Raw genomic sequence first — 22,144 nt, forward strand, 5'->3', positions numbered from 1 at the left:
GCAGTGTGTGAACTGACTGAGCTCACCTGAGAAAACAGCTGTCTCCTGGTTGGATGTAACTTTCTGTTCTCACTTATTTCTACTACCTGCATTAAGTACAATCCCAATTGCACTCCTGCCACAATACAGTTAATAAGTGAATTCTCTCCCTAATGAGACAATTCTCTGGATGAGAAGATGCTGGGCTCGCATCTTCCAGACACTCTGCTGCTCACAAGGAGTTGCCAAAACCAAAGGGAGATACTGATGCTGTGTGGGGCCCTTTGACCCCAGCCCCCTTGAGCTCTGATGACACAATGCCCAGACCCAAACTTGCCACGCCCTGCTTCTGTTGTCTAAACCCTCAGGGAGCCTGGGGAGGACCTGTGTTGTCTGTCAGTGTCCCCCTGGCAGTGAAGAGGCCACAGCAGATGCCTGGGATCTGGCTCTCTGGACACTTTTCCAAGCCCACTCCTCAGACACGTATCCCCGAGCTGGGCCATGGTGCTGGCAGAGGGATCGGTCATGCTGCTCCTGCTTGGGCTCTGGGCGCACCTGGAACCGGGCCAGAGCTCCCCTGGTCGTCCCTCGTGGCGCTATGTTTCATCTGAGGTGGTGATTCCTAGGAAGGAGCTACACCAGGGCAAAGGTGTTCAGCTGCCAGGCTGGCTCTCCTATAGCCTGCGTTTTGGGGGCCAAAGACACGTCATCCGTATGCGGAGAAAGAAGCTTAATTGGCCCGGGCACCTGCTAATGATGACTCAGGATGACCAAGGAGCCTTGCAGATGGACTATCCCTACATTCCTATGGACTGCTACTACCTCGGCCACCTGCAGGACATTCCTCTGTCTACCGTCACCATTGACACCTGCTATGGGGGCCTGGAAGGCATCATGAAGCTGGATGACCTTGCCTACGAAATCAAACCCCTTAGGGACTCCCACAGATTTGAACACATCGTTTCTCAGATAGTGGCCGACTACAACGCCACGGGGCCCATGTATTCGCTGGAACACAAGGAGGATATGGACCCCTTCTTCTCTGAGGTGAACAGCACTGTGGCTCCCAGGTTCTCTTTTATGTTGTACAGTGCCCATATGTTCCATGTGAAGCATCAGGTTCAAGTTACTAATGGACTGTTTCAGGTATTCACCAATGTGTCAAAAACCGTCCAATTTATAATGCATTTGTACCATGTTGTTGATAATATTTTCAGAACTATGTATGCTGAGATTTATGTTTCTTACCTAATCATATATGATCAAGCAGATCCGATATCCCCTATTGATGACTATAGGGTTCCAGGAAGTCCATTTCATAATCTGTATTCCACTACATTTTTTACAACACTTTCTCCACACTCATGCATAGTACTTACGCCAAGTAGGCCACATGAAAGTGAGTATGAGCTTCATTCGTATTGGATGTGTGGCCGTAGTGCATTTAACTATCTTGGATATGCTGGCAGACATTATTTTTCATTAGGTGTTGTAATTGCACACCAACAGGCAAAACTCTTGGGTGTGTGGATTGACGACCCATGGTGCATTTGCAATAGAAGAGCCACCTGTGTAATGTACAGATACCCTCAACTGACTGATTCCTTTAGCAACTGTACTTTTACTCATGTTCAACATATAATTGGGAATATTCATTCAAGATGCTATTTCTCACCAATCTATGATTACCGTAATAAAACTCTACTTCAGGAACGTTGTGGAAACCGTAAGATAGAGGGAAGGGAGAAATGTGATTGTGGCTCCTTCAAGCAGTGTCATGCCAACAAATGTTGTAAAGCCAACTGTGAACTCACACCTGGAAGTGTTTGTGATAGAGAACAGTGCTGCACAAACTGCACCTACTCCCCTCTTGGGACTCTCTGCAGACCCGTCCAGAACATATGCGACCTTCCAGAGTACTGTCGCGGGTCCACCTTCACATGCCCTGATGATTTTTATTTGCAAGATGGAACCCCATGCACTGAAGAGGGCTACTGCTATCAGGGGAACTGCACTGACCGCAGTATCCACTGCAAAGAGATCTTTGGTGAAGATGCTCAGAATGGTCACGACAGCTGCTATCGGATAAATGAAATAGGGTTCCGATTTGGCCATTGTTCTAGAGGTATTGTGGTACGTGTACACAGTGGATGTAGTAGAGCAAACAACAAGTGTGGAAAGCTGCAGTGCATCAACGTCACTCGGATTCCCCAGCTGCAGGAGCACGTTTCATTCCATCAGTCTTTATACGATGGTGTCTTCTGTTTTGGGCTTGATGAACACCGTGGGAATGAAGCGATTGATGTTGGACACGTGAGAAACGGTACTCCCTGTGCTGATGGGCTTTTCTGTTTTAACAGAGAGTGCAATACGACTTTGGATAAGTTGAACTATGACTGTTCCCCTGAGAAGTGCAATTTCAGAGGAGTTTGCAACAATAAAAAGAACTGCCACTGCCATGTGGGCTGGGATCCCCCGGCGTGCCGAAATACAGGTTCTGGTGGGAGTGTGGACAGTGGACCCCCTCTTAAAAGAGTGCGTACAATAAGGCAAAGCATGGCACCAGTGATCTATTGGAGAGTTGTCTTTGCTCGCCTTTATTGCTTGATTTTTGCTCTGCTCTTCGGGATGGCCTCACGAGTACGGACAGTTATGACTACCACTGTCAAGGAAGAAACAATTCCTGAGGAACAGTAAAGTATCAGTCAGCCTCCCGACCCCTGTAAAATACAGAGCCTGTAGCAGGAACATCTGTGAAAAAGAATCAGTGCAAGAGACAGCAGTGCAGAGATCATGCATCCTGCACACAGGGGTCGTTCCCCCTGTCGTGGGGGAGGCGGGAGGCCTAGGTTTCTGTCGGCAGTTCTCCCTGATGGGTCACTGGTGCTCAGCTGAATACATCTTTGAGACCTCACGTTGTTGTCGTCACATCCTTCCATCAGCGTTAGGCGTCCATAGGAGCCCATGTCTCGGCCTGAAGTTGGACACCTGGGTCAGCAGCAGGGTGAGACCTGAGCCACTCGTCCCAGGATTAATGAAGTCGTCCCCAGCTCCTTGAAGGAGACGTTCAGGACATTTCTCCAAAATAATGTTCCTGGGCTTGCGTTTCTCCTCCACTTCTGAGTAAACTCTCCTTTCCTGAATCCAGAATGAGTTTAGGCCTCCCAACCAAAGTCTCCCATTCCGCACTAGAGTGGCTGTGAGCATTGGGACAGAGGGATGGGGGCTCAAACCCATCACCAGGCAAACGCTGTGCCAACCTGGGGCACAGATCCCTCCGTGAGAGGCGGCATGTGAGGAGGCCTGACTGCAACAACTGTCCTGGCCTGGGAGGGAGCAGACGGCCAGGGTGAAAAGCCAGCCTGGAACCTGGGCCGCTGAGGGCACACGGCTCATGGTGTGATTGGGGTGGGAGCCATCCTAGCTGTGCATGCATTGTCCAGCACGGTTTCTTCCTGTTACCCTTCATCTCCTCCTGGGACAGGTCCACTCCCAGTGCCGCTGTATCCCAAATCCTCGTGCCATGTTTGTGCTTCATGCTGCCTCGAACCTAAGCGTCAGACTCCAAGCTCACTCTCATCTTCTGCTTGCTTACGCTCTGGTGGATCCAGCTGCTATACTGTCCCTGTCTCTTTTCCCACTGGATCCCTGTTTAGAGATATTGATATTCCACTGTACACCCACATCCCCCATCACAAATGTTTCCATGTCTTGCTCAGGGCTTTGTCACAACTGCCCTGTAGATCCCAGAAGCCAGGGAGGCCCTTCCTGTGAGACCCGTGCTGTCGTCCCACCAAGAAGCAGCATCCTGAGCACAGGAACCTGAGCCAGGTCTTGGGAAGAGGCTCCCTCAGGTTTCAAGGGCATTGAAAGCAACTCCAAAGTCCCCTAGAATGCAGCTATGCGTTCAGTAGGGTGGAGCACCCCACTGGGAAGGTCCCAGGGCAGCATGAATGAGAACTGGAAGGGAGTTCGGGCCCAGCATGTGAACTGGGAGAGGGAGTTTAGAGAAGATTTAGATGGGGTCCTGGGTGAGGCAGCACCTGTCCTGGAGAAGAATGGGGGACTCTTATTGCTGCTGAGTCAACAGCCCCACCCCCACCCCCGAGAGCCCTGAGAGGGGCACCTGCTTCCCTGAGTCCCACAGGCCTTCACTTTGTGCCAATGGGGGCAGGAGGGCAGGAGGGGGCCTGGGCAATGGGTGTTCCCCCAGGAGATGGGAGAAGACAGCAGCGAGAGGCCATGGATGCACAGTAGCAGGTGCGAGTCCCACCGCAGAGGAGAAGCCACCCCAGACACCACACCAAGTTCCTTTCCTTCTAGGGGTGGGCCGGGTGCTTTTTGTCTGCTTCTGAAATGCTCTGATGGCTGAGGGGAGCTGAGCCTTCCTAGCTGGGGTGTGGAGGAAGGGACAGCTGGCCACAGGCCCTGAGCAGGAGCAAGGTCCTTCTGTCCCCAGGCCCGGGCTGCCCCAAAGCCTGTGTCCCACAGCCCAGCTCAGCCCAAGTCACAGGCCTTCTTCCTTTCTGAGACCTGCAGGACCCTGGTACCAGGGCTTAGCAGGTGTCACCTGGAGCCCGCTTGGGAGATACGGGACACTGTAGGGGCCTTGGAGGAGCTCCCAGAGCCCGGGGCACACACGACTGCTGCTGTCGGGGATCCCACTTGTCTTTCACACTCAACAGAGGGCGCAGGCCCTGGGCCAGAGGAGGCTGCCGCTGAAGGCACAAAGGGCCATGGGCATGTGGGTGGACACAGGGGGTGGAGCTGTGGAGGGCTGAGGTGACTGCCAGCAGGCAGGATCCTGAGGACATGTGTGGTGTGTGTGTGTGTTTGTGTGTTTGTGTATGTGTGTATATGTATCTTTGTGTATGTTTGTGTTTGTGTGTCTGTTGTTTGTGTGTGCCTGTGTGTTTGTGTATGTGTGTATTTTTGTATATGTGTTTTTGTGTGTATCTGTGTTTGTGTGTTTGTGTATGAGTGTGTATGTATGTGTGTGCTTGCATGTATGTGTGTATGTCTTTGTGTGTGTATATGTATTTTTGTGTATGTGTTTGTGTGTCTGTGTGTGTGTCTGTGTGTTTGTGTGTCTGTGTGTTTGTGTCCATGTTTGTGAGTGTGTGTGGGCTCACAGCTTCACATCTACTAGGAATGAAAGAATGAAAATGAGTCTTCAAACATTGTTAGATTTGTTCGTTTGTTTTCTTTCAAAGAGAGAGATCTCCCACCCTCTGGTTCACTGCCTAAAACAGCTAGGGCTGATCCAGGCTGAAGCCAGGAGCTGGGGACCCAATCTGGGTCTTCTTGTGAGTGTGGCAGGGGCCCAGGTGCTTGAGGCATTACCTGCTGATTCCCAGCTCAGGCAGGCAGCTGGAATTGGGAGTGAAGCTCGGGATCCAACCCAGGCACTCTGATATGGGTGGTGGTGTCCCAGGTGGCATTTAACTGCTATGCCATGTGTCCACCCCCAAACCTTGTTCAATAACAAGTATCATGGGTTCGGAAACACCAGGGTCCTCAAACACTGCTGGTAGGAATGTGAGGTGGTCCAGATACTTTGGAAAACAATTTGTCACTTCCCCAAGGATTGAATTTACCAGAACTTACTTACCAAGAGCACCCGACTCAGCTCTTCCTTTGTAGTGGCATGCTTACACATACATGTGGGCACTGACACACATGCACACATTTGCCTCTATCATGCGTGCGTGCACAAACAACCAGGCTGGCAGGCACATACCTGTGCATCTCTGCCCACACACATGCATGCAGATGTGCAGCTGTGTACTGTGTACACATACATGCACTTACACATACATGCACAAACATGCTGACATACAGACATAGCAGGCACACATATAGATTCCCTCCATATGACATCCAAACTGAAGCATGATCTGGTTTCCTCCCCATGCAGAGAAGGGTGAGGGATCAGAAATGCTGTAGAAAGAACGGGCTGGGCCAAGCTTCCCATGTGCTTGAACCAGCATCTGCTGCTTTCTCAGGTATAGATCAGGAAACAGGATCTGAAGGGAAGGAAGCAGGACAGGGGATGCACGCATCTGGACAACACCTTAACTCACAGTGCAAAGCACCTGCCCTGGTACATTCCTTTGGCACAAGGACTGGGTAAATGATGTTAGCATACATATCAATTCCTTTGGGCACATGCACAATGGCTAAATGAATCATAATAATCTAACATTATCCCTAACCCTAACCCTAACCCCTAACCCTGACTCTGACCCTGACCCTGACCCTTATCCTGACCCTAACCCTAACCCTGACCCTGACCCTAACCCAACCCTAACCCTAACCCTGACCCTGACCCTAACCCTAACCCTAAACCCGAACCCTAACCCGAACCCGAACCCTAACCCGAACCCTAACCCCTAACCCTAACCCTAACCTGAACCCGAACCCTAACCCGAACCCGAACCCTAACCCTAACCCTAACAATAAACCCTGACCCTCACCCAAACCCTAACCCGAACCCAGACCCTGACCCTGACCCTTGACCCTGACCCTTAACCATGACCCTGACCCTTGACCCTGACCCTGACCCTTGACCCTGACCCTGACCATGACCTGACCATGACCTGACCCTTAACCCTGACCCTTACCCTTGACCCTGACCCTTGACCCTGACCCTGACCCTTGACCCTGACCTGACCTGACCCTTGCCCCTAAACCCTAGCCCTAACCTTGACCTGACCCTGACCTGACCCTAAACCCTAAACCCTAACCTGAACCCTAACCCTGACGCTGACCTGGCCGTGACCTCACCCTGACCCTGACCCTGACCCGACCCTGACCTGACCCTGACACTGACCCTCACAGGAACAGTAACCAAATACCAAGCAAAAGAGTTGGGTGTGCACTGGGGTGTGGTTCCCCTCTCCAGTTGTGAGGATAGTTGTAAAAACAGGTCTGCTGAATATTTTCCTGGGAGTGGACAGCACGATGGACCTGAGCTGTGCCCATTGTCCTCTAGAAGGCAGGGATAGCATCTATACAAGGACTTGCAGATACAATGGCCTATTATTTGGTTGTTAGTGATGTTTTTTGGTGGTGAGAGATATACTCCTGAAAAGTGTAGCTATATGAGTATGAGGCTAGTTATAAAGTGATGACTCAGATACTTCAGAATCAGTACATATTTGGGGGATTCCAAGATGGTGAAATAGGGAAAGGACAGACTGCTCTAGGCTAGAAGAAATTATTTTTAAAAAAATGGGAAAGGGGCTGGCGCTGTGTCATAGTGGGTAAAGCTGCTGCCTACAGTGCCAGCATCCCATATGGGCACCAGTTCAAGTCCCGGTTGCTCTACTTCCTATCCAGCTCTCCGCCATGGCCTGGGAAAGCAGTACAAGATGGTCCAAGTCCTTGGGCCCCTGCACCCAAGTGGGGAGACCCGGAACAAGCCCCTGGCTCCTGGCTTCAGATCGGCACAGCGCAGGCCGTTGCAGCCATCTGGAGAATGAACCAGTGGATGGCAGACATCTCTCTCTCTCTCTCTCTCTCTCTCTCTCTCTCTCTCTCTGCCTCTCCTCCTCTCTCAGTGTAACTCTGACTTTCAAATAAATAAATAAATGTTAAAAAATGGAAAATGCATTCTCAGGGGAGAGTTGCAGGGAAAACTGCAGTGAAGATTCTGCAGGAGGAGAGATGTCATGGATCTGTGTGGCAGCAACGAGCACAGTCACATCACATGACCCTAGCAGCAGGGAGCAGAGACAGCACCAGCTTTGGAGAGCAAGATGAGATTAGACTGCAGTGGCCCAAGCCACTGGTGACGCAGCTTGACGGAGAACCTAGCTGACTACACTGTCTTTGAGTCTGGCCAGAGCCCTGGGGGGAACAAGGTGCCTGCTCACTCAGTGAAAGAAAGGGGCTCACTTCTCTCTCCCATTCCCCCCAAAATGGTGAATAGCCACCAGCTCAGAGAGGCTGGGCACAATTTTGGACATAAGTAGGTAGCAGCTGCAGCAGATCTTGTGCTTGTGCCCAGCAACAGGCAGGAACAAGATGCCATCTTGTCAGCAGTAGCAGCCACAGCAGCTCAGCGGGATGCACCCAGCAAGGGGCAGAGATAAGGAACATTCTGACCTCAGCACCAGCTGCAGAGACTCTCCTACACACCCAGCAACCTGCTGGGAGAAGGCAGGATTGTGAAATGAGTAGGGCTGTGGCCTGAGGCTCTTGTGTACGCATATGATCCAGGGATTTTACCACAGGGAAAAGTTCGTGTTCCCCAGTTACTTAGAGTCTGGCTGGGAGGATTGACCACAGCTTGGCACCTACTTACAACTGTGAAGTACCGCCAGCCTCTCAACATATCACCGGCTCCAGGGCTCGAACCGCCTAGGTGGAGCAACCACAGGCAGCTGGCTCTAGGAGCATCTCTGCCTCTCTGTGGATGAGACAGAATAGCAAGACAGAAGATCCTCAGCATCCCGTAACTGTGGGAGCCTTGTGTGCTGAGACTCTGGGAACTCTTTGACTGCAGGAGAGGGCTCAGGGTGTATCTGGGTCTCTGGGAAGTTGCTGTGGGCTGCTCCACGTGCTCAGGGCTTCCCAATTTGCTGGGGTAGGTCCATTGAAGAGGGACTCCGTGCTCACACTGAGGATTGCACAGATCCTTTGTGCAGTTCATGCAGAAGCACAGATGAGTGTTGTACCCACTGAGGGCTAACACCCAGGCATTGATCATCTTGGAGGTGAGGAGGTGAGGTTGTGATGAAGCCAACAGATGTGACCATACCACACTTCTGCTAACAAGAGATCATCTGCCACACGCAACTTGGGTCTCATCCTGGATACCTGCCCCACCCTGGAGCAAAGACCAGACCCCTCAGGTCACACCCAGTACAAGGCACTGTGTGTTAAAGGCAGACATTTCACTAAGCTACAGAGGCATAGTTCAAAGATAAAAAAAAAAAAATCAGAGAAAAAAACCAACAAGTATCTCCCCAAATCCCTAAAAATAAATGCAGAAACTCAAGAAACTAAAATAAGGAAGACAACATGACTCCCCCAAAGAAACACAGCAGCACTTCAATATTACAATGTGAAGATGAAGAGATTGATGAAATGCATGAAATGTGACTCAAGAGTAAAAATAGGATTACTCAGAAACAATAAGCAAATTCATGATTACAGAAATCCATACATGGTATGAATTAAAAATTTTACTATAAAATTGAGATTCTGGGCTGGTGCTGTGGCACACTAGGTTAATCCTCCACCTGTGGTGCCAGCATCCCATATGGGTGCCCCAGTTGCTCCTCTTCCAGTCCAACTCTCTGCTGTGGCCCGGGAGGGCAATGGAGGATGGCCCAGGTGCTTGGGCCCCTGCACCCGCGTGGGAGACCAAGAGGAAGTACCTGACTCCTGGCTTCGGATCCGTGTAGCTCCGGTTGTGGCGGCCATTTGAGGAGTGAACCAATGGAAGGAAGACCTTTCTCTCTGTCTCTCTCTCTCTCTCACTGTCTGTAACTCTACCTGTCAAATAAAAAAATTTTAAGCCTTAATAACAAACTTGGTAAAGCAGAAGAAAGACTATATGAGCTAGAAGACAAATCTTTGAAAATGTCACAGACAAGAGGAAGAAGGAAAAGAAGAAGAAGAGGTGAGGAAGAATGAGAAGGAGAAGAAGAAGAAGAGGAGGAGGAGGAGGAAGGGAGAAGAAAAAGAAAAGAAGAAGGAGGAGGAGGAGAAGAAGAAGAAGAAGGAGAAGGAGGAGGAGAAGGAGAAGGAGAAGGAGAAGGAGAAGAAGATTTAGAGGATATTATCAAATGATCCAACATGTAGATTGCAGGAATTCCTGAAGCCATGGAAAGACAGAATGGAATACAAAGCCTATTTAGTGAAATAATTACAGGAACCCCCCCCCAATTTGGAGAAAGAAAGGGATGTCCAAGCATAGGAAGCACATAGAACTCCCAATAGACATGACTAGAAAAGAGCTTCACCATGACCCATTGTAATCAAACTCTCCACAGTAAAACTTAAATAACAGATTCCAAAATATGCATGAGGGAAAAGCCAGATTACTTTCAGAGGATCTCCAACTAGACTCATAGCTGACTTCTCAACAGAAACCCTACAGGCTAGGGGAGAATGGAGAAACATAGTCCAAGTCTTAAGAGAAAAAAAATCAACCTAGAATAATGTACCCCGCAAAACTCTCATATGAATGACAGTGAAATAAAGATATTCCATAACAAACAGAAATCAAAAGAATGTATCACCACTCATCCACTCTTAAAAATGATGCTGAAAGATGTGTTACACACAAAAACACGGAGGCATAGCCATCATTATCAAAGAGCTGTATGCCAGCAAATTGGAAAACCTAGAAGAAATAGATAGTCTCCTGGACACATAGAATCCACCAAAGTTGAGCCCTGAAGACATAGGAAACCTAAACAGACCAATAATAAGATGGGGATTGAATTAGTAATAAAAGCCCTCTCTAAAAAGAAAAGCCAGGTCTGGACAGCTTCACTGCTGAATTATACCAAACATTTAAAGAAGAACTAACTCCAATTCTTCTCAAATTATTCAAAAGAATTGAAAGGGAGGGAATCTTACAAAACTCCTTCAATGAAGCCGGCATCATTTCTTGAGTAATTCCTAAACAAGAGAAAGACACAACAGAGAAAGAGAACTATAAACCAACACCCCTGATGAACACAGATGCAAAAATCCTCAACAAAATACTAATTAAACGGATCCAACAGCACATCAGAAAGATCAATCACCTGGACCAAGTGGGATTTATCCCTGGTATGCAGGGATGGTTCAACATATCAGATCAGTCAATGTGATACATCATATTAACAAACTGAAGAACAAAAACCATATGAGATTCTTTCAATAGATGCAGAAAAAGCATTTGATAAAATACAACATCCCTTCATGATGAAAACCTTAAGCAAATTGGATATAGAAGGAACATTTCTCAAAAAAATTAAGGAAATTTATGACAAGCCCATGGCCAGCATCCTATTGAATGGGGAGTAGTTGGAAGCACTCCCACTGAGATCTGGAACCAGACAAGGATGCCCACTCTCACAATTGCTATTCAATATAGTCCTGAAAGTTTTAGCAACTGGCATTAGGCAAGAAAAGGAAATCAAAGGGATACAGATTGGGAAGGAGGAAGTCATATTATCCCTATTTTCAGATGACATGATTCTATATGTAGGGGACTCAAAAGACTCTGCTAAGAAACTATTGGAACTTATAAAAGAGTGGTAAAGTGGCAGGATATGAAATCAACACACAAAAGTCAATAGCTTTTGTATACACAGACACTGCCACGGCTGAGAAAGAACTTCTAATATCTATTTCATTCACAATAGCTGCACAAAATTAAATATTTGGACTAAATTTAACCAAGGATGTCAAAGATCTGTACAATGGAAATGATAAAACATTAAAGAAGGAAATAGAAAAAGACACAGAAAATGGAAAAATCTTCCATGTTTGTGGATTGGAAGAATTAATATCATCAAAATGCCCATATACTGAAAGCAATATACAGATTCAATGTGATCCCAATCAATGTATCAATGACCTCTTTTCAGGTCTAGAAAAAGCAATTCTAAAAATCATAAGGGGGGGGGGCTGTGGCTGTGGCATAGCAATTAAAGCAGCCACTTGTAGTGCCGACACCCCATATGAGCACCAGTTCAATTTCTGGCTGCTCCACTTCTGATTCAGCTCTCTGCTACGGCCTGGTAAAGCAGTGGAAGACAGCCCCTGTACCCATGTGAGAGATTCAGGAGAAGCTCCTGGCTCCTGGCTTTGGGTCAGCGCAGCTCTGACCATTGCAGCCATCTGGGGAGTGGCAGCAGATAGAAGACACCTCTCTCTCTCTCTCTCTCTCTCTCTCTGTGTGTGTGTGTGTGTGTGTGTCTGCCTCTACTTCTATGTCACTTTGCCTTTCAAATAAATAAAATAAATCCTTTAAAAAATCATATGGAAACACAAGAGATCCCAAATAGCTAAAGCAATCTTATACAACAAAAGCAAAGCCTGCGGCATCACAATACCAGATTTCAAGACATAATACGGGGCAGTTGTAATCAAAACAGCCTGGTACTGGCTCCAAACAGATGTTTAGACCAATGGAACAGAATAGAAACTCCAGAAATCAATCCATGCAGCTACAAGCAACTTATCTTTGACAAAGGAGCTAAAATCAATCCCTGGAGCAAGGACAGTCTCCTCACAAATGGTGCTGGGAAAAGTGGACTTTCACATGCAGAAGTACGAAGCAAGACTTCTACTGTACACCTTACATAGAAATCCACTCAAATGGATTAAAGACCTAAATGTATGACCTGATACCATCAAATTACTAGAGAACACTTGGGAAACCCTACAGGACATTGGTGTAGGCAAAGACTTCTTGAAAAAGACACCAGAAGGACAGGCAATCAAAGTCAACATTGACAAATGGGATTACATTAAACTGAGAAGCTTCTGTACTGCAAAAGAAACACCCAGCAACGTGAAGAGGCCACTGACAGAAGGGGAGAAAATATTTGCAAACTATACAACTGATAAAGAGTTAATATCCAGAACCTATAAAGAGCTCAAGAAACTCAACAATGACAATATAAACAATCCAGTTAAGAAATGGGCAAATAACTTGAACAGGCATTTTTCAAAGGAAGAAATGCAAAAGGTCAGCAGACACATGGAGAAACGCTCAAGATCACTAGCTATCAGGAAAATGCACATCAAAACCACAATGATGTTTCACCTCCCCCCGGTTAGAATGGCTCTCATACAGAAACCAACAAACAATAAATGTTTGCAGGATGTGGGGAAAAAGGTACCCTAATGCACTGTTGGTGGGAAGGTAAACTTGTGCAGACACTGTGGAAGACAGCATGGAGATACCTCAGAAATCTGAAATAGACCTCCCATATGACCCAGCCCTCCCACTCCTGGGAATTTACTCAAACCAAATGCAATCTGCATATGAAAGATGTACCTACCTGTACACCTGTGCCTATTGCAGCTCAATTCACAATAGCTAAGATATAGAATCAACACAGATGACCACCAACTGAAGACCAGACAAAGAAATTATGGTATGTATACACTATTGAATGCTACACAGAAGTGAAAAAAAAAAAAAGAAAGAAATCTTCTCATTTCCAACAAAATGGATGCAACTGGAAACCACTATACTTAGTAAAATAAGCCAGTCCCAAAAAGACAAAACCAAATTTTTCCCTGATCTGTGGTAACAAAGTACCTAAAAGGTAATCTCTAGGTGTGAAATTACCATTTCAAGATTTGATTATTGTGTACAAGCTTTGTCTTGACTGCTGGGGGACAGTGTTCTTTTCTTCATACTATTTGTTGAACTCTTTGCTTAGTTTAGGATTAATCTTATGAGTATAAAGTTAACTGAAAACAGCTCTTTATAAAAATCAAGAATGGGGGGGGCAGTGTTGTGGCACATGGATAAAGTCACCGCCTGCAGTGCCAGTTCGAGTCCTGGATGCTCCTCTTCTGATCCAACTCTCTGCTGTGGCCTGAGAAAGTGATAGAAGATGATCCAAGTTTTTGGGCCCCTGCATGCACATGGGAGGCTTGGAAGAAGCTCCTGGCTCCTGGCTTCAGAGCTCTGGCCATTGTAGTCATTTGTGGAGTGAACCATAAGATGGAAGATCTCTCTCTCTGCCTCTGCCCCTCTGTAATGCTGCTTCAAATAAATAAGTAAATAAGCCGTAAAAAAATTAAGAACAGGAATAGGAGAGGGAGGAAGAAACAGCGTGGGAGTGTGGGCGGGAGGGAAGGTAGGATAGGGAGTATCACTATATTCCTGAATCTGTATATAGGAAATACATGAAAGTTGTATACCTTAAATAAAATTTTAAAAAATGTAGAAATAAAAACCAAAAGCAATGGGGGGATGGAGGGAGAGAGAGAGAGAGAGAGAGAGAGAGAGAGAGAGAGAGAGAAACTTCCATGCACTGATGAAAAGAATGTGTATTCTACAACACCTTGGGCTGAAATGTTGTATAGATATCAGTTAGGTCCATAGTGTCGATTAGCTCTGCCGTTTCTTTGTCGATTTTCTGGTTAGTTGATCTGCCCATCTACTTTTATAGGAAGGGGGTTCTGCGAACTCACTCAGGATGCCCCAGTCTGTCCTGGAGCTGTTGTGGAGAGCAGAAGGGTAAAGTGGTGAGGAATGGAGCTCTAGACTATGGAGATGCCTCCCACCAGACAAGGACTCCTGACACACTACACAGATTATTATGATTCATTTAGCCATTGTGCATGTGCCCAAAGGAATTGATATGTATGCTAACATCATTTACCCAGTCCTTGTGCCAAAGGAATGTACCAGGGCAGGTGCTTTGCACTGTGAGTTAAGGTGTTGTCCAGATGCGTGCATCCCCTGTCCTGCTTCCTTCCCTTCAGATCCTGTTTCCTGATCTATACCTGAGAAAGCAGCAGATGCTGGTTCAAGCACATGGGAAGCTTGGCCCAGCCCGTTCTTTCTACAGCATTTCTGATCCCTCACCCTTCTCTGCATGGGGAGGAAACCAGATCATGCTTCAGTTTGGATGTCATATGGAGGGAATCTATATGTGTGCCTGCTATGTCTGTATGTCAGCATGTTTGTGCATGTATGTGTAAGTGCATGTATGTGTACACAGTACACAGCTGCACATCTGCATGCATGTGTGTGGGCAGAGATGCACAGGTATGTGCCTGCCAGCCTGGTTGTTTGTGCACGCACGCATGATAGAGGCAAATGTGTGCATGTGTGTCAGTGCCCACATGTATGTGTAAGCATGCCACTACAAAGGAAGAGCTGAGTCGGGTGCTCTTGGTAAGTAAGTTCTGGTAAATTCAATCCTTGGGGAAGTGACAAATTGTTTTCCAAAGTATCTGGACCACCTCACATTCCTACCAGCAGTGTTTGAGGACCCTGGTGTTTCCGAACCCATGATACTTGTTATTGAACAAGGTTTGGGGGTGGACACATGGCATAGCAGTTAAATGCCACCTGGGACACCACCACCCATATCAGAGTGCCTGGGTTGGATCCCGAGCTTCACTCCCAATTCCAGCTGCCTGCCTGAGCTGGGAATCAGCAGGTAATGCCTCAAGCACCTGGGCCCCTGCCACACTCACAAGAAGACCCAGATTGGGTCCCCAGCTCCTGGCTTCAGCCTGGATCAGCCCTAGCTGTTTTAGGCAGTGAACCAGAGGGTGGGAGATCTCTCTCTTTGAAAGAAAACAAACGAACAAATCTAACAATGTTTGAAGACTCATTTTCATTCTTTCATTCCTAGTAGATGTGAAGCTGTGAGCCCACACACACTCACAAACATGGACACAAACACACAGACACACAAACACACAGACACACACACAGACACACAAACACATACACAAAAATACATATACACACACAAAGACATACACACATACATGCAAGCACACACATACATACACACTCATACACAAACACACAAACACAGATACACACAAAAACACATATACAAAAATACACACATACACAAACACACAGGCACACACAAACAACAGACACACAAACACAAACATACACAAAGATACATATACACACATACACAAACACACAAACACACACACACACCACACATGTCCTCAGGATCCTGCCTGCTGGCAGTCACCTCAGCCCTCCACAGCTCCACCCCCTGTGTCCACCCACATGCCCATGGCCCTTTGTGCCTTCAGCGGCAGCCTCCTCTGGCCCAGGGCCTGCGCCCTCTGTTGAGTGTGAAAGACAAGTGGGATCCCCGACAGCAGCAGTCGTGTGTGCCCCGGGCTCTGGGAGCTCCTCCAAGGCCCCTACAGTGTCCCGTATCTCCCAAGCGGGCTCCAGGTGACACCTGCTAAGCCCTGGTACCAGGGTCCTGCAGGTCTCAGAAAGGAAGAAGGCCTGTGACTTGGGCTGAGCTGGGCTGTGGGACACAGGCTTTGGGGCAGCCCGGGCCTGGGGACAGAAGGACCTTGCTCCTGCTCAGGGCCTGTGGCCAGCTGTCCCTTCCTCCACACCCCAGCTAGGAAGGCTCAGCTCCCCTCAGCCATCAGAGCATTTCAGAAGCAGACAAGAAGCACCCGGCCCACCCCTAGAAGGAAAGGAACTTGGTGTGGTGTCTGGGGTGGCTTCTCCTCTGCGGTGGGACTCGCACCTGCTACTGTGCATCCATGGCCTCTCGCTGCTGTCTTCTCCCATCTCCTGGGGGAACACCCATTGCCCAGGCCCCCTCCTGCCCTCCTGCCCCCATTGGCACAAAGTGAAGGCCTGTGGGACTCAGGGAAGCAGGTGCCCCTCTCAGGGCTCTCGGGGGTGGGGGTGGGGCTGCTGACTCAGCAGCAATAAGAGTCCCCCATTCTTCTCCAGGACAGGTGCTGCCTCACCCAGGACCCCATCTAAATCTTCTCTAAACTCCCTCTCCCAGTTCACATGCTGGGCCCGAACTCCCTTCCAGTTCTCATTCATGCTGCCCTGGGACCTTCCCAGTGGGGTGCTCCACCCTACTGAACGCATAGCTGCATTCTAGGGGACTTTGGAGTTGCTTTCAATGCCCTTGAAACCTGAGGGAGCCTCTTCCCAAGACCTGGCTCAGGTTCCTGTGCTCAGGATGCTGCTTCTTGGTGGGACGACAGCACGGGTCTCACAGGAAGGGCCTCCCTGGCTTCTGGGATCTACAGGGCAGTTGTGACAAAGCCCTGAGCAAGACATGGAAACATTTGTGATGGGGGATGTGGGTGTACAGTGGAATATCAATATCTCTAAACAGGGATCCAGTGGGAAAAGAGACAGGGACAGTATAGCAGCTGGATCCACCAGAGCGTAAGCAAGCAGAAGATGAGAGTGAGCTTGGAGTCTGACGCTTAGGTTCGAGGCAGCATGAAGCACAAACATGGCACGAGGATTTGGGATACAGCGGCACTGGGAGTGGACCTGTCCCAGGAGGAGATGAAGGGTAACAGGAAGAAACCGTGCTGGACAATGCATGCACAGCTAGGATGGCTCCCACCCCAATCACACCATGAGCCGTGTGCCCTCAGCGGCCCAGGTTCCAGGCTGGCTTTTCACCCTGGCCGTCTGCTCCCTCCCAGGCCAGGACAGTTGTTGCAGTCAGGCCTCCTCACATGCCGCCTCTCACGGAGGGATCTGTGCCCCAGGTTGGCACAGCGTTTGCCTGGTGATGGGTTTGAGCCCCCATCCCTCTGTCCCAATGCTCACAGCCACTCTAGTGCGGAATGGGAGACTTTGGTTGGGAGGCCTAAACTCATTCTGGATTCAGGAAAGGAGAGTTTACTCAGAAGTGGAGGAGAAACGCAAGCCCAGGAACATTATTTTGGAGAAATGTCCTGAACGTCTCCTTCAAGGAGCTGGGGACGACTTCATTAATCCTGGGACGAGTGGCTCAGGCCTCACCCTGCTGCTGACCCAGGTGTCCAACTTCAGGCCGAGACATGGGCTCCTATGGACGCCTAACGCTGATGGAAGGATGTGACGACAACAACGTGAGGTCTCAAAGATGTATTCAGCTGAGCACCAGTGACCCATCAGGGAGAACTGCCGACAGAAACCTAGGCCTCCCGCCTCCCCCACGACAGGGGGAACGACCCCTGTGTGCAGGATGCATGATCTCTGCACTGCTGTCTCTTGCACTGATTCTTTTTCACAGATGTTCCTGCTACAGGCTCTGTATTTTACAGGGGTCGGGAGGCTGACTGATATTTACTGTTCCTCAGGAATTGTTTCTTCCTTGACAGTGGTAGTCATAACTGTCCGTACTCGTGAGGCCATCCCGAAGAGCAGAGCAAAAATCAAGCAATAAAGGCGAGCAAAGACAACTCTCCAATAGATCACTGGTGCCATGCTTTGCCTTATTGTACGCACTCTTTTAAGAGGGGGTCCACTGTCCACACTCCCACCAGAACCTGTATTTCGGCACGCCGGGGGATCCCAGCCCACATGGCAGTGGCAGTTCTTTTTATTGTTGCAAACTCCTCTGAAATTGCACTTCTCAGGGGAACAGTCATAGTTCAACTTATCCAAAGTCGTATTGCACTCTCTGTTAAAACAGAAAAGCCCATCAGCACAGGGAGTACCGTTTCTCACGTGTCCAACATCAATCGCTTCATTCCCACGGTGTTCATCAAGCCCAAAACAGAAGACACCATCGTATAAAGACTGATGGAATGAAACGTGCTCCTGCAGCTGGGGAATCCGAGTGACGTTGATGCACTGCAGCTTTCCACACTTGTTGTTTGCTCTACTACATCCACTGTGTACACGTACCACAATACCTCTAGAACAATGGCCAAATCGGAACCCTATTTCATTTATCCGATAGCAGCTGTCGTGACCATTCTGAGCATCTTCACCAAAGATCTCTTTGCAGTGGATACTGCGGTCAGTGCAGTTCCCCTGATAGCAGTAGCCCTCTTCAGTGCATGGGGTTCCATCTTGCAAATAAAAATCATCAGGGCATGTGAAGGTGGACCCGCGACAGTACTCTGGAAGGTCGCATATGTTCTGGACGGGTCTGCAGAGAGTCCCAAGAGGGGAGTAGGTGCAGTTTGTGCAGCACTGTTCTCTATCACAAACACTTCCAGGTGTGAGTTCACAGTTGGCTTTACAACATTTGTTGGCATGACACTGCTTGAAGGAGCCACAATCACATTTCTCCCTTCCCTCTATCTTACGGTTTCCACAACGTTCCTGAAGTAGAGTTTTATTATGGTAATCATAGATTGTTGAGAAATAGCATCTTGAATGAATATTCCCTATTATATGTTGAACATGAGTAAAAGAACAGTTGCTAAAGGAATCAGTCAGTTGAGGGTATCTGTACATTACACAGGTGGCTCTTCTATTGCAAATGCACCATGGGTCGTCAATCCACACACCCAAGAGTTTTGCCTGTTGGTGTGCAATTACAACACCTAATGAAAAATAATGTCTGCCAGCGTATCCAAGATAGTTATATGCACTACGGCCACACACCCAATACCCACGAAGTTCATACTCACTTTCATGTGGCCTACTTGGTGTAAGTACTATGGCTGAGTGTGGATAAAGAGCTAGATATAGCACATTGTAATACAGAGTATGCAGTGGACTTCCTGGAACCCTATAGTCATCAATAGGGGATACCGGATCTGCTTGATCATATATGATTAGGTAAGAAACATAAATCTCAGCATACATAGTTCTGAAAATATTATCAACAACATGGTACAAATGCATTACAAATTGGACGGTTTTTGACACATTGGTGAATACCTGAAACAGTCCATTAGTAACTTGAACATGATGCTTCACATGGAACATATGGGCACTGTACAACATAAAAGAGAACCTGGGAGCCACAGTGCTGTTCACCTCAGAGAAGAAGGGGTCCATATCCTCCTTGTGTTCCAGCGAATACATGGGCCCCGTGGCGTTGTAGTCGGCCACTATCTGAGAAACGATGTGTTCAAATCTGTGGGAGTCCCTAAGGGGTTTGATTTCGTAGGCAAGGTCATCCAGCTTCATGATGCCTTCCAGGCCCCCATAGCAGGTGTCAATGGTGACGGTAGACAGAGGAATGTCCTGCAGGTGGCCGAGGTAGTAGCAGTCCATAGGAATGTAGGGATAGTCCATCTGCAAGGCTCCTTGGTCATCCTGAGTCATCATTAGCAGGTGCCCGGGCCAATTAAGCTTCTTTCTCCGCATACGGATGACGTGTCTTTGGCCCCCAAAACGCAGGCTATAGGAGAGCCAGCCTGGCAGCTGAACACCTTTGCCCTGGTGTAGCTCCTTCCTAGGAATCACCACCTCAGATGAAACATAGCGCCACGAGGGACGACCAGGGGAGCTCTGGCCCGGTTCCAGGTGCGCCCAGAGCCCAAGCAGGAGCAGCATGACCGATCCCTCTGCCAGCACCATGGCCCAGCTCGGGGATACGTGTCTGAGGAGTGGGCTTGGAAAAGTGTCCAGAGAGCCAGATCCCAGGCATCTGCTGTGGCCTCTTCACTGCCAGGGGGACACTGACAGACGACACAGGTCCTCCCCAGGCTCCCTGAGGGTTTAGACAACAGAAGCAGGGCGTGGCAAGTTTGGGTCTGGGCATTGTGTCATCAGAGCTCAAAGGGGCTGGGGTCAAAGGGCCCCACACAGCATCAGTATCTCCCTTTGGTTTTGGCAACTCCTTGTGAGCAGCAGAGTGTCTGGAAGATGTGAGCCCAGCAGAGGTCTCTGCATGGGAGTATTCAGCAACCTCCAAGAGGAGGGCAGTGGCCCCAGGAACAGGGAGCAGGCGTTTGCTGATCAGTGGTGGGCATCAGGGTTGGCTTTGGGTCTTCATGGGAGACCTTGGTGTTTCTCCTCCACAAACGCATGGTTCCTCTGACACTTTCAGTGTCCTGTCCCCAGTGTCTCCATTTCTCTGCAAACACAAACTCTGGAATCCATGCAGAGACCCCGTTATCGAAAGGGGAAGAGACTAAGCTTACAACCGCAACAAATATGATTTTCTTTTCACTTTTGTAGGTGATAACTTCTGAGCCCGTAACTGCCTATAGTGATCATTGAAACAGATAAATAACGCTGGCTTGTGAATTCAGAGCTGTCCTTTAGAAAGTCTGCTGTAGCTCTAAAGTAATCTGGTCCTCTGTGGTCAGCGTGACCAGAGGTTTCCTGTGTGTTGTAAAAGGACGTGAAGGGGTATGAGTAACGGGGGACATAGTGAGCATGGGCTCCAGGCTGAGCGGGCCTCCTCCTGATCAAGGAAGCCCTGGACTCGCTAACGCAACACTTTTCCTCTTTCAGATCTCAGTCAGACAATGTGCTGTAGCTGCTTAGTCGTGCAAAATGTCCTGCTGCGTTCTCAGGATGAAGTCAAACACTCAAGCAAGTTTATCAAGGACCTGTGCTGACACGCCAGATGCCCCATTATCAGACCCACAGCCAGCCTCAGCGCTGACTCAGTAGCCCCTCCCCACTTTGTACTCCTTCAAAGGCCAGCCTGTCCTCACTGAGGCAGGGCAGGAGTTTTGAGAGCCCAGACTCTGCTGTTGTCCTCATCTATCAGAAGATTAACCTTTTCTGTCCTGTAGCCTCAAACTTGTCCTCCTTATTCTCATTCACCACCACAGACAGGTACCTGACTTTGGGTAATAAACCTGGCATTGAGCCAGCCCGGAGGTGGTGGTTGTGCTTTAAGTGTGTGCCTGGTACTAACTGCCGGTCTGTTGTGTGTGAAAAAAGAAAGACCATTATACACACAGACACCTTAAATGGAAGCAGCATTTGCATAGAGTTAAAACAAATGGTGCAGAAAGAATTAAAAGTGCAGTGTCTTGTTCTGCCTCCAGCACCGCTAGGTGGTGGGCCCCCAGGAGAGCAATTGCAAGTCACTCTGTCAAAGACCTACTCCTCTGGAGCAGTTCAGGTTCACAGAACCTTGGGTGCACAGAAAGTGCTGCTCCCACCCAGGCACACGCACAGCCTCCCCCGTTGGCGCCCCTCCAGGCCGCACGTGTGTCACCAGCCGGGATCCCTGCTGGTGTGTCCTGGCTGCCCCAGGCACACCTCCCATGGGCCTCCATCCTGCTGCGAGCCCCCGCCCCTGTCTCCCGGTCAGTCTACTCTGCGCTCTGGACTGAGTACCCCTTCTCTCCCCGGAACAGAACCATTGCTGGCTGCTTCCTTCGCTGGCTCCTTCACTATAAGTGACGAATCCACCCTGGCTTCTTGTGCCCCCAACAGCCCGCTCTGCAGTACAGAGGCAAGGGCACTTCAAGGCCCCTGAGCCCTTGTCCTCCTGCTGACTGAGCCTGGCTAGCCTGCAGATGCTGACGCCCAGGGCACGGCTGAGCAGACTCTGCTCCCTGGAGTTCCCAGTGGCTTTTCCTCCCCTCGTGTGTCCTTCCTGCCAGGTGAGGTTGTCCCGCGGCCCTGCTGTGACCACCCGTCCTACCTCCCAGGCTGCCAGTCTGGGCTGCTTTTCTCAGAACCCTGCTCTACGTTCAGAACTGGCCGCCCCAGAGCCCTGGACGGTGGCCGGGTCCTCTCTGTGTCTATCCTGCGAGACTTGCTGTTTCTTAAGTTGCTTACTTTCTCCCGTCTTGA

The 22,144-nt window shown here is 48.9% G+C and overlaps 2 protein-coding genes and 1 long non-coding RNA gene across 3 annotated transcripts; 2 read left to right on the plus strand and 1 right to left on the minus strand.

Annotated features, from left to right (window-relative positions):
• The first annotated feature begins 339 nt into the window (after positions 1-339).
• Positions 340-2,893, plus strand: LOC103346076 (disintegrin and metalloproteinase domain-containing protein 21). Its single transcript, XM_008251574.3, has one exon. It carries the CDS (start codon positions 481-483, stop codon positions 2,674-2,676), a length of 2,196 nt encoding a protein of 731 aa, XP_008249796.2. The 5' UTR covers positions 340-480; the 3' UTR covers positions 2,677-2,893.
• A 13,864-nt stretch (positions 2,894-16,757) lies between these two features.
• Positions 16,758-20,101, minus strand: LOC127488785 (disintegrin and metalloproteinase domain-containing protein 21-like). Its single transcript, XM_051839252.2, has one exon. It carries the CDS (start codon positions 19,958-19,960, stop codon positions 17,765-17,767), a length of 2,196 nt encoding a protein of 731 aa, XP_051695212.2. The 5' UTR covers positions 19,961-20,101; the 3' UTR covers positions 16,758-17,764.
• Positions 20,102-20,177: 76 nt separating this feature from the next.
• Positions 20,178-21,235, plus strand: LOC138843405 (uncharacterized). Its single transcript, XR_011378089.1, has 2 exons — positions 20,178-20,347; positions 20,843-21,235. It is a non-coding gene; the product is annotated as an uncharacterized lncRNA (long non-coding RNA).
• The last annotated feature ends 909 nt before the right edge of the window (positions 21,236-22,144 follow it).

This window comes from Oryctolagus cuniculus, chromosome 8 (genome assembly GCF_964237555.1).
Source record: "Oryctolagus cuniculus chromosome 8, mOryCun1.1, whole genome shotgun sequence".
Classification (NCBI taxonomy): Eukaryota; Metazoa; Chordata; class Mammalia; order Lagomorpha; family Leporidae; genus Oryctolagus; species Oryctolagus cuniculus.